This window comes from Lithobates pipiens, unplaced genomic scaffold, assembly GCF_037356315.1.
Source record: "Lithobates pipiens isolate NorthernLeopardFrog02 unplaced genomic scaffold, aLitPip1_a1.2 Scaffold_19, whole genome shotgun sequence".
In the NCBI taxonomy this organism is placed as follows: Eukaryota; Metazoa; Chordata; class Amphibia; order Anura; family Ranidae; genus Lithobates; species Lithobates pipiens.
In genome coordinates this window covers 217178404-217191150 of record NW_027507764.1, presented here as the reverse complement: position 1 = coordinate 217191150, position 12747 = coordinate 217178404, and the positions used below count along the sequence as shown (strand labels likewise).

The following is a 12747-nucleotide window of genomic DNA, read 5'->3' as shown; positions in this document are numbered from 1 at the left end:
AAGCATAAGTTTTACCTCGGCAGATACGGCTTTCCTACGTGGTTGGTGCACCTTGTAGTTCACCTCACTGATCTTTTCAACAATTTCATAAGGACCTTGCCACTTCGCTAAGAATTTACTCTCAACAGTGGGGACTAGTATAAGGACCCTATCGCCTGGGTTGAATGTCCTGATTCTTGCGGACCGGTTGTAAATTCTACTTTGGGCCTCTTGAGCTCTCTGGAGGTGTTCCCTTACCAGGGGCATTACAGTGGCTATACGGTCCTGCATTTGTGCTACATGCTCAATAACACTCTTGTATGGGGTGGACTCACTCTCCCATGTCTCTTTTGCAATGTCCAGTAGACCCCTAGGGTGACGACCATAGACCAACTCGAATGGTGAGAACCCTGTGGACGCTTGGGGCACTTCCCTAATAGCAAACATGAGGTAGGGTAATAAATGATCCCAGTCACGACCATCTTTTCCCACCACTTTCTTCAACATATGTTTCAAAGTTTTATTAAATCTCTCCACCAATCCGTCCGTCTGGGGGTGGTATACAGAGGTACGGATGTGTGAGACTTTAAATAGTTTGCATAATTCCTTCATCAGTTTTGACATAAATGGCGTACCTTGGTCAGTTAGGATTTCTTTGGGGATCCCAGTCCTAGAGAACAAAATATACAGCAACACAGTGCTTCTTGTGTATAACAGGAACAAAATAATAACAAAACAAAACAACCTAGCCCGGCTGGGCGCTTACTAACAGGTTCTTCTCACCTATCTGACACTTATAAACACAGCGTCTTTCGCCTGGATATCGCAGGGTGGGTTTTAGCTCCAGCAGTGGCTGTGCTTGCAGCTTCCTCCAACACACAGACTGTTCATTTCCCTGGCTGAGAGCGAACACCTGCAGGCCTGCAGAGCCTTTACCTTCCCAGGCTAATTAGGATCAAAGCTCACCTGATCCAAAACCCAGAACTGGATCGAGGGATGGGGGGTGTGGAATGACAGGTCCCTCTACCAAACCTACCTGCCATTCCATATAAACCCAGGCCCGGCAAGATTAAATAACAACTCAGCAGCATATTGCTGCTGAGAAACTGATCCATCCTGGACTTACCATCTCACACTGTGTAGCAACCTAGGTGAGATGTACACCCCCTCAACCACTTCTCCAGTGACATGTCTACATATCCCCCCCGCTACCTCTCGCATTTTGTCAGTCCCCAAGTGTCCCCCAAGAACATGGTTATGTGCCATGTCAAGCACCTGACGCCGGTACGGCTTAGGTACCAGAAGCTGTTCCACAATCTCATCCTTAATCTTATTGACTCTATAGAAAAGATCATTAGTCACCGAAAAATGTGGAAATCTTTTTTCAGCCTCTGGTTCCTGAGGTACCCCATTCATAACAGCAACCTGCTCTCTCGCATTTTTGAGAGTGGGGTCCTGTAATTGTGCAGCGCCAAAATTATCCCTAGACACCTCTAAGTCTAGTATATTTTGCTCAGTGGGAGGAGCCTCCTCCTCCCCAGCCAGGACCTGCAAAGGAGAACAATCATTTTCATCCTGCACACTTCTATCATTCACAGGGGACAAAGCAACCCCCTTAGAGGTATCCCCACTCCTTTTGGGGATTTTCCTTTTTTCCCAGAGAGCCCAGAATAATGGAAAATCGCGCCCCAATATTACATTATGCATGAGGTTTTTCACCACACCCACTTCATATTGTACGGTGCCTTGTTCAGTCCCGACTTTAGCCAGCACTATAGGGTACACTTTTGTATCACCATGTATGCACACAACACTCATATGCTTTTTAGACTCTAAGTCCCCAGCCACCAGGCTAGCATGCACCAAGGTTACGAGGCTTCCCGAGTCCATTAACGCCTCAACGGGAAGGTCATTGATGGTAATATTGCAGATTTGCGGTTCAGTCTCTAGTCCAGGAACTGCAGCACAAGATGGTTCCGCAAACAGCGACTGACGCCGGCTAGCGTCACACTCCATGGGTTCAGTGGTAAGAGGGCAATGGGCAGACACGTGTCCCGCCTCATGGCATCTCCAACACTGGATAGGGCCTGGTCTCTTTGGCAAGGAGTCCTTTTCAGAGCCCCTTAGCCACCCGGGACCATCACCAGTCTTTTGTCCCTGAGACACCACTTGAGCCCTTTTCCCTCCATCAGCACCCCTCCACACTCCCCCAATAGATGGAAGTCTCTTACCAGCTGACGGCACAGATCTGGCGCTCCGGGGAGGTGAAGATGCTGCAGGAACATCACGGAGGTAGTCCTCAGTCGCCTGGAACCTCTCCACAAGGTTGACAAGTTCGTTTGCATTCTTAGGATCACCTTGTCCCACCCAGCGTTGCAGGTCAGTAGGAAGCGCTCGGAGGTAGCGATCCATCACGACCTTCTCTAGGATTTGTGCAGGAGTAGAAGTGTCTGGCCCCAACCACTTTCTTGCCAAATGGATTAGGTCATACATCTGGGACCTCGCTGATTTGTCCAGACTGTAGCTCCAGTTGCGTACCCTCCGGGCACGGACTGCAGTAGTAACTCCTAGTCGGGCAAGTACCTCCTCTTTTAGCCGAGTATAGTCCTTAACCTCTTGCTCACTGAGGTCATAGTAGGCCTTTTGAGGTTCACCTGTTAAATAGGGCGCAATTACCTCTGCCCACTCAGCGGCTGGTAACTTCTCTCGCTCAGCCACGCGCTCAAATACTGTTAGATAGGCCTCAACATCGTCCTCAGCAGTCATCTTTTGCAGCGCTTTCTGCACAGTCCTTCTCCCAAAAAAAATCTCTGGAGCGGCTCCCATCACTGTGGGTGGATTAGCAACCACAGGCGCCTCTCGATTTACTATCAGGTGCTCGATAAGTTGTTGTTGGCTTTGGCGCAAAGCTTGCAACTCTTCCTTATGCATCTGCTGTTGTGCCGCCATGGACTGTTCATGTCGTCTATTGGCCTCTGTCTGAGCCTGCTGTTGTTGCAAACTCACTTGCATAAACTGCTTCAGCATCTCCTCCATGTTGCTGGACTGTTCTTGGAGTGTAGTTGCAGCTTTCACCCAGGACATAAGCAGCTGTAGCCAAGTCTGTCCACACCGTTGCCCCTAGCAACCGTGTTGCCCGAATTCTCCACCAATTGTAAGGGATCTTCCCGGGGTAGGGTGAGTTTGGACACAGTTCACAGCAGACTTGGAATTTATAAAGCAGTCCTTGGCGTTTATTCGTGGTACAAACAGTCCAACAAACAAAATATACAGCAACACCGTGCTTCTTGTGTATAACAGGAACAAAATAATAACAAAACAAAACAACCTAGCCCGGCTGGGCGCTTACTAACAGGTTCTTCTCACCTATCTGACACTTATAAACACAGCGTCTTTCGCCTGGATATCGCAGGGTGGGTTTTAGCTCCAGCAGTGGCTGTGCTTGCAGCTTCCTCCAACACACAGACTGTTCATTTCCCTGGCTGAGAGCGAACACCTGCAGGCCCGCAGAGCCTTTACCTTCCCAGGCTAATTAGGATCAAAGCTCACCTGATCCAAAACCCAGAACTGGATCGAGGGATGGGGGGTGTGGAATGACAGGTCCCTCTACCAAACCTACCTGCCATTCCATATGAACCCAGGCCCGGCAAGATTAAATAACAACTCAGCAGCATATTGCTGCTGAGAAACTGATCCATCCTGGACTTACCATCTCACACTGTGTAGCAACCTAGGTGAGATGTACACCCCCTCAACCACTTCTCCAGTGACATGTCTACAATATACAGTGCCTTGCGAAAGTATTCGGCCCCCTTGAACTTTTCAACCTTTTGCCACATTTCAGGCTTCAAACATAAAGATATAAAATTTTAACTTTTTTTGAAGAATCACCAACAAGTGGGACACAATTGTGAAGTGGAACGAAATCTATTGGATATTTTAAACTTTTTTAGCAAATTAAAAACTGAAAAGTGGTGCGTGCAAAATTATTCGGCCCCTTTACTTTCAGTGCAGCAAACTCACTCCAGAAGTTCAGCGAGGATCTCTGAATGATCCAATGTTGTCCTAAATGACTGATGGTGATAAATAGAATCCACCTGTGTGTAATCAAGTCTCTGTATAAATGCACCTGCTCTGTGATAGTCTCAGGGTTCTGTTGAAAGCGCAGAGAGCATCATGAAGACCAAGGAACACACCAGGCAGGTCCGTAATACTGTTGTGGAGAAGTTTAAAGCCGGATTTCGATACAAAAAGATTTCCCAAGCTTTAAACATCCCAAGGAGCACTGTGCAAGCGATCATTTTGAAATGGAACGAGTATCAGACCACTGCAAATCTACCAAGACCTGGCCGTCCCTCTAAACTTTCATCTCAGACAAGGAGAAGACTGATCAGAGATGCAGCCAAGAGGCCCATGATCACTCTGGATGAACTGCAGAGAACTACAGCTGAGGTGGGAGAGTCTGTCCATAGGACAACAATCAGTCGTACACTGCACAAATCTGGCCTTTATGGAAGAGTGGCAAGAAGAAAGCCATTTCTCAAAGATATCCATAAAAAGTCCCGTCTAAAGTTTGCCACAAGCCACCTGGGAGACACACCAAACATGTGGAAGAAGGTGCTCTGGTCAGGTGAAACCAAAATCGAACTTTTTGCCCACAATGCAAAACTATATATTTGGCGTAAAAGCAACACAGTTCATCACCCTCAACACACCATTTCCACTGTCAAACATGGAGTCTGCAAAAGACCTGAAACTGGGACGGAGATTTATCTTCCAACAAGACAATGATCCCAAACATACAGAAACATCTACAAAGGAATGGTTCACAAATAAACTTATCCAGGTGTTAGAATGGCCAAGTCAAAGTCCAGACCTGAATCCAATCGAGAATCTGTGGAAAGAGCTGAAAACTGCTGTTCACAAACGCTCTCCATCCAACCTCACTGAGCTCTAGCTGTTTTGCAAGGAAGAATGGGCAAGAATTTCAGTCTCTCGATGTGCAAAACTGATAAAGACATACCCCAAGCGACTTGCAGCTGTAATCGCAGCAAAAGGTGGCTCTACAAAGTATTAACGCAAGGGGGCCGAATAATTTTGCACGCCCCACTTTTCATTTTTTTATTCATTAAAAAAGTTTCAAAAATCCAATAGATTTCGTTCCACTTCACAATTGTGTCCCACTTGTTGGTGATTCTTCACAAAAAATAAAAATTGTATATCTTTATGTTTGAAGCCTGAAATGTGGCAAAAGTTTGAAAAGTTCAAGGGGGCCGAATACTTTCGCAAGGCACTATATATATACACACACACACACACACATTCATGCATGTATATTTGAGCTTTGGTGTGCACACCTTAATGCAATAGGCTACGCACACCTATGACGATACTTGATTTGGTGCTAAGAGGCCCAATGTGTGAAAATATCCCCCACACCATTACACCACCAGCCTGAAGCGGTGATACAAGGCAGGACGGATCCATGCTTTCATGTTGTTTACGCCAAATCCTGACCCGACCATCTGAATGTTGCAGCTGAAATCGAGAAAATATTTTTCCAGTTGCGAATTGTAGCCTCAGTTTCCTGTTCTTAGGAGTGGCACCCGGTGCGGTCTTCTGCTGCTGTAGCCCATCTGCTTCAAGGTTTGATGTGCTTTGTGTTCAGAGATGGTATTCTGCATACCTTGGTTGTAACGAGCGCTTATTTGAGTTACTGTTGCCTTTCTATCATCTAGAATCATTAGGCCCAATCTCCTTTGACTTCTGACATCAACAAGACATTTTCTTCCACACAACTGGATATTTTCTCTTTTCAGGCCATTCTCTGTAAGCCTGAGACATGGTTGTGTGTGAAAATCCCAGTAGAACAGCAGTTTTTGAAATACTCAGATCAGCCCATCTGGCACCAACCCCCATGCCACGTTCAAAGTCACCCGCCATATAACAAAATGACATTGGTAAAGTGGTTACGATATCTTGACCGGACGTCTTTCAGTATATAAAGCCGTTGCGTACCCCCGGGGGTGCGCATTGCGGCGATCGTTGTTGCGGAGTGTCAGTTTGACACACCGCAACACCGATCTAGGTAAAGACCCTCTATCAAAGGCTCTTTACCACGTGATCAGCTGCGCCCAATCACGGCTGATCATGATGTAAACCGGAAGAGCCATTGATCGGCCGATCGGCTGCTCTCCTGACAGGGGGTCTGTGATGATTTTTATCAGCATAGCCCCCCATCAGATGCCCGCCAAGGACCGCCAGGACCGCAAGGGATGGCCACCACACTGGACCACCAGGTTTGCCACCCTAGACTACCAGGGAAATGCCAATCAGTGCCAAATAATGCCTGCCAGTGCCACCAGCGATGCCTATCAGTTAAATCTATCAGTGCCCATCAATGCCGCCTTTCAGTGCCCAGCAGTGCCGTCTATCAGTACCACCCATAAGTACCCATCATTGCAGCCTTTCAGTGCCCATCAGTGACGCCTATCAGTGCCCACTGGTGCCTCCTATGAGTGCCCATCTGTGCCGCATATTAGTGCTGCATATCAGTGACGCCTCATCAGTGCAGCCTCATCAGTGCCCATCAGTGAAGGAGAAAACATATTTATTTACAAAATTTTATAACAAAAACATTTTTTTTTCCAAAATTTTTGGTCTTTTTTTATTCGTTTAGGAAAAAATATAAACCGCAGAGGTGATCAAATACCACCAAAAGAAATCTCTGTTTGTGGGAACAAAATGATAAAAATTGAGTTTGGGTACAGTGTAGCATGACCACGCAACTGTCATTTAAAAGGGGACAGCGCTGAAAATTGTCCTGGGCAGGAAGGTGTGAAAGTGCCCAGTATTGAAGTGGTTAAAGCCCCTTTCTTCCCCATTCTGATGCTCGGTTTGAACTGCCATGCCTCCGGGGCTCAGGGGTGTGCTACAATTACACTGGTCCAAGCTGAACCAATGTAACTTTGTAAACATATCCATACCTAAACTTCAAGGGATTGCAAAGCTAAAAATGGTATGTTTTTTTAAAAACCAAAATGTTATACTTACCAGTGGTTTTGCACAGGGCAGCCCTCATCCACTTCTGGGGTCCCCCGCCAGTGCCTTGGTTCCTCTCCCTGCCAATTACCCCATTGCCACTTGCTATGCGGGCTCGCTTCTGAGCCGTGCTCTGTGTGTTCATTGACACATACAGTGTGGGTCAGCCTCACCCCCTGCTCCCTCCTAACTGGCTGTGATGGACAGCATCAAGAGCCAATAGCCTCCATGTCCAATGAGGAGGGAGAAAGAGGAGAGAGACGCTGCTCTCAGGCACAGTGCTGGATCAAGATTGGGCTCAGGTAAGTATAGGGTGGGCTTGCATGCAGGAGATTTTTTACTTGAATGCATTAGTGTAAAAAAACCTTTAGCCTATACAACCATTTTAAGCTTTAAAATAAAGATCCTTATCCTTGTGTTAAATCTTTGCAATCTGGTCCAAATGCCTTGGATGGGGAGGGATCAGCTGTTGGGATGAACACCATTCTGTCTAGCTTGTAATGGATCTCCTCCATTATTTGGTCTTGTAGCAGAGGGTCTGGCAGGGATCCTGGAAAAGTCTGGTTTGGGATTTACACATCTCCTGTCTCCTTTCTTCCACCTTCCCAGACCTCTGATCCTCCGTCCACTCTGGGTTTTCCTCCTCTCCCTTTTAGCCAATTTAGACTCACCTGCACCCAGTCAGAGCACTGCATCCTGGGGGAGCAGACAGGTCTGGTCTTGTGGAGATAAAGGTTGGTGAAAAGTGAAAACTGCAGAGCTGTGTATGTGGAAGGTGACAAGGAGTAGGTTGGAGCAACCTGATTGCTGATGTGTAGATAGGTTTTGTTTTATTTATTTTCCTCCTAAAGCCCCATACTGCATTTGTTAATGGCAAAATAAAGTCACCACTGTCAGCCAAGACCTTACTGGACTGGTATCTGTGAAATGAGTTGCTCACACCAGATAATAAAAGGGCTCTTTTACACTGGTAGCTGGGCAGGGTGTTGGTAAGCAAAGGTGGCTTTGCCATGGTTTTACCGCCCACCTGCTGTAATCCTAACATTTGCAGCCTGATAGGGCTGTACAAATGGCACTGCAGTAGCAATTGTAACTCAGGCTGCATATTTTGACAGGTGGACCCACCTGTCAAACTTGCCCACTGAGATCTATGGGGCCGCATTGCAATTGCGGCATATTTCTGCGATGTGAAAGTGCATCAGTAGCAACTCCTGAATGCTTGCAGCCACTGCTATACTGCCCACTAAAAAGAGAACCATCACAGATCACTTTTCAGATTTCTTATCTCAACTACTAAAAAATTTACGGTACGCTATTTTTTTTCCCTACAAGCCATATAAAAACCTCAGCATGAGACAAAGAGAACCTCCCTTTTTTTTTTCTCTGTGAATTTATTTTTGGGGGTTTATTTGGAGTTCTCCTTTTTTTTTTAGAAGCCTCTGTAACAGAGAATTAGTAAAAAAATCACTTGCTTTGGGTTCGTTGAGTTGAATCTTGATATAGCATGGTCATTTCCCCCGAAGGATCTTGACAAGCTTCCAAACACACACTAGGGCCAATTTATAGACTGGATCTGATTAACCTACCAGCATGTCTTTGGAGTGTGGGAGGAAACACACGCAGGCACAGGGAGAATGTGCAAACTCCAGGCAGATGGTGTCATGGTCAGGATTTGAACCAGCGACCCCCCATTGCTGCTAGGTGAAAGTTCTAACCACTACACCACTGTGCTGCCCTGTCTTTCTGTCTTTCTGTCTTTCTGTCTTTCTGTCTTTCTGTCTTTCTGTCTTTCTGTCTTTCTGTCTTTCTGTCTTTCTGTCTTTCTGTCTTTCTGTCTTCTGTAGGGAATCATTTTAGCCTCTACTCTCTTTGTGATGTAGCGCTACCCCCTTAAGGGCCGCTGGAATTTTGGGTTCCCCCTTACATGCACAGCCAAGTGATAGGAATTTTCTGGCATTCACTCGGTAGTCCTAAAACCAGTCCAGGGTGCTTCATTTCGTTTTTGGTTTATTAGAGGATAAACTTGGATAGGGATGGGAAGGTATGAAGTGTCCAGAACTGTCGTTTGAATGCAACTTAAGGACTTCTGCTACCAAAAATCTCACAACTGTTCTCCCATTGGAAAGATGGATCGGCTCAGCTGATAAAGAAAAAGTTAAAATCCCTGTATGCAGGTGCTTTCCTTATTATGGAAAAATGCCAAGGTACCTGGCTTTGCCTTAGAATCCCCAAGCAAGAGGTATAGGGTAGCTGTGCTGTCTTTAAGTGGCTCTAAACTGTCCCTCCTGTGGAAAGCTAGCTGGGTATTGCACCTGGCTGCTTCTCCTCTATAGGCTCTGGGGTATAGTGGTTGAACCTACTCGCTCAAGTTCCTTTGTATGACCCTGTAGCTCAATGGTTCTCAACTTCGGTCCTCAAGTACCCCCAGCAGGCCATGTTTTGGGAATTTCTCTTGGATAAAATAGCTGTCCAAAATACTAAGCCATTGACTCTGATTTAAAGCACATGTGCAAGATAAAGAAAAACCTGAAAACATGGCCTGTTGGGGGTACTTGAGGACCGAGGTTGAGAACCACTGCTATAGCTCATGACTGCTAAACAGACAGGTCCCAATGGTTCCCACCGTGGCTCAGCTAAGCCTAGCTGATGCTGAAAGGGTGTGAAGCTTCCTTTGCTGGACTCTGTCTCCTCCCTTCTGCCCAGGGACATAGAAGGGTCCCCTCCAGGTGATGGGACCCTGGATGCTCCCCCATGGCCAGGCTTCAGAATACTTATGAGCTATCTCTCAACCTTCTGGGCCATCCTCACCCAGGGATTAGAGGAGACTCATTGAGTCATAAATATTCAGGCCTCATCTTTATCATTCCACCCTCTAAGTTCTAGAACTCTCTAGTAGTTCTAGAAGCCAGGGGAAGATGACAGGGACTCAGCCCTTGGAGCTCTGCCAAACTAACCCTAAACAAATTAACCTCAGCTCCTCTTGCTGCAACAGGAGCCCAACTAAATGTATTTACTGTAAACAGGGGGTGCTACAATGAAAACAATTTTTTAATTTAGTTTTTTCCTATTTTTGTCGGAATGTAAACTCTCCGCTCTCATGCAAACAGATTTTTACTTTGGTTTCTTCTTCCTTGCTCTCAGAATGGCGTTGGCTGCTCTAGGAGATGAGCTGAGCTGCTCCATCTGCCTGAACCTTTATACGGAGCCGGTGTCGCTGAGATGTGGACACAACTTCTGCCGGGATTGTATTGTCACTGCTCTGGATACACAGGAAGGGTCTGGAGTTTATTCCTGTCCGGAGTGCAGAGAGAAGTATGTAGAGCATCCTACTCTGGAGAAGAACAGGAAGCTGTGTAACATTGTGGACAACTTCAGATCTACACAACTAAAGGGGGAGAAAAATGAGATCCTCTGTACATATTGTGTGGATTCTCCAGTGGTAGCCATCAAGACTTGTCTGCAGTGTGAGACTTCTATGTGTGATAAACACCTGATAGCCCACAACAAGACAGTGGACCATGTGTTGATAGAACCCATCTCATCCTTCAGTAGTAAAAAATGCTCCATCCACAAGAAGCTTCTGGAGTATTACTGCTCCGAGGATGCAGTCTGTCTATGTACATCCTGCTGTCTGGTGGGGAAACATAAAGGACATGAAGTGGAACTTCTAGAAGAGGCTTTGAAGAAGAAGAAGAAGACGCTAAGAAATGTTCTAGAAAGGATGACTACGAACAGAGAGACAACTGAGAAGAAAATTCTAAATCTACAGGAACACAAGAGAAAAGCGCAAGAAAAAGCAGATTCTGAGAAGAGGCGAGTGGCTGTCCTGTTTGAGGATATCAGGAGACAGCTGGAGGTCCAGGAACAGAAAGTCCTGAGTGAGATCTCCAGACAGGTAGAGGAGGTCTCATTGTCACTCAATGATCTCATCAAACAGTTGGTAATGCATAAGGATGAGCTGTCCAGGAAAATTGATCAAATCGAGAAATTGTCTAACGTGACCGACCCAATAACTGTCCTACAAGATCAGGAATCGGGCACAGGTGACCAGAATTTAAAGGCATCTTCTGTTTGTGATCTAGATGATTTTATGATCTCTCTTGTGTTGCACAAATCTATAACTGATCTTATCACTAATATGCAATTGCAAACCGACTTCAATGTACAGGATAATAGCAAACTGCTACTGGATGAAAACACAGCCCATACATTTGTGGTTGTAGCCAAGGACCTGAGAATGGCATCTGACACTGGAACACAACAGGTTAGACTACCATTCCCACAGAGATTTACATTGTACAATCAGGTGATGAGTATGGAGAGTTTTTCCCATGGGAGACATTATTGGGAAGTAGAGGTTGGTGATGGTGGTGATTGGGATGTGGCTGTTTGCTATCCCAGTATAGAGAGGAATGGAAATGAGTCTGGTATTGGATATAATCGCAAGTCCTGGAGTTTCTGTACAACTAAAAGTAGTAAATATGCATGTGTTCATGCCTCCTTGATACAGCTGTTATACCCAGTGTCTCCTGTGCAAAGATTAGGATTATATTTGGATTATGAAGGTGGCCGCCTGTCCTTCTACCAGCTGAGTGACCCCATCAGACACCTCCACACCTTCACCACCACCTTCACCGAACCCCTCCATGCTGCTTTCTGTTTGGATAGGGGGGCCTGGGTAAAGCTGGCATCTCCTGTGTTTTCTATAAAACCATAATTCACAACATATTATTGCTTCTTTCTACAATTTTGTTTGCTTCTATAGTAATTGTATTGATGACAATCTTAAAAATAGGGGCAACTAAAGGAGCACAAAGCTAAGAACATAAACCAAGATTGCCCAAAGGAGATCCTAACATTCAGAAAGGTACATGTTCAAATCCCCTTTTACTATCTCTTATAGCGCCAAACTTTCTGGGATCATAAAGAGGGACACATTTTAGGTTATAGTATGTAGGAAAAGGACAGACCCCTTTGCCATGTCCCTTTTTAGAAAAGCCATAAAAAATAAATGTGTAAAAAATGATTGGCTATAGGTACTGATGGGTGTTTTTTTGGTTTGCTGATAATTATTATTTTTTTTTTTTTTTTTTTTTATGTTGGAATTCCAAATAGCAAAAGGCATCATTTAGAGGATTGATAAAATGTTCAGTGCAGTATAGCGCTATTTATAGTAAAATATAAATAGTACACTTTTATATAGAGTTCTAGATATTAGATAGAAAAGAGGGACAAACAACCTGTAAATAAGGATAGACAGATTTGGTACCAACAGAAGGACAGTCCCTCCAAATCGGGGACAGTTGGGGATATAAGTCTTCCATGCTCCCATGTACTTGCTATGTAATCACCCAACATCTCACTGCTCTGTGTAGGTTCTCACCAATATATCAGAACTTACAATGGGATCTAAATAATGTTACAGTAAACTGTTATAGACCGAATACTTGTACTATTAATGTAAATTGGCTGTATACTTCTTTGTCATGTGATATCTAAAATAAAATTATTCAAACAGAAAGCAGATTTTCAATTTTCATGAACATGTTAAAGCTTCCGTGTGATCTAATGATTAAGGCTTCATTTGTAGGGCCCATGGCACAGCATTGGTAACTGTCCATGGAGAAGAATACAGTACGGCTGGAGAGAAGAGTGCTGTCCATCCAGGGAGGACAGAGAGACAACCAATCAGATAATCTGTGTCTGATGATGGACGGGGAGTAAAGG

At 45.3% G+C, this 12747-nt stretch overlaps 1 protein-coding gene across 1 annotated transcript; it reads left to right on the top strand.

Annotated features, from left to right (window-relative positions):
- Window positions 1-7718: 7718 nt before the first annotated feature.
- LOC143998258 (E3 ubiquitin-protein ligase TRIM39-like) lies at window positions 7719-12541 on the top strand. The gene is made up of 2 exons (XM_077493938.1): window positions 7719-7754; window positions 10162-12541. The coding sequence occupies exon 2, from the start codon at window positions 10163-10165 to the stop codon at window positions 11735-11737; it is 1575 nt and encodes a 524-aa protein (XP_077350064.1). The 5' UTR covers window positions 7719-7754; window position 10162; the 3' UTR covers window positions 11738-12541.
- Window positions 12542-12747: the final 206 nt, after the last annotated feature.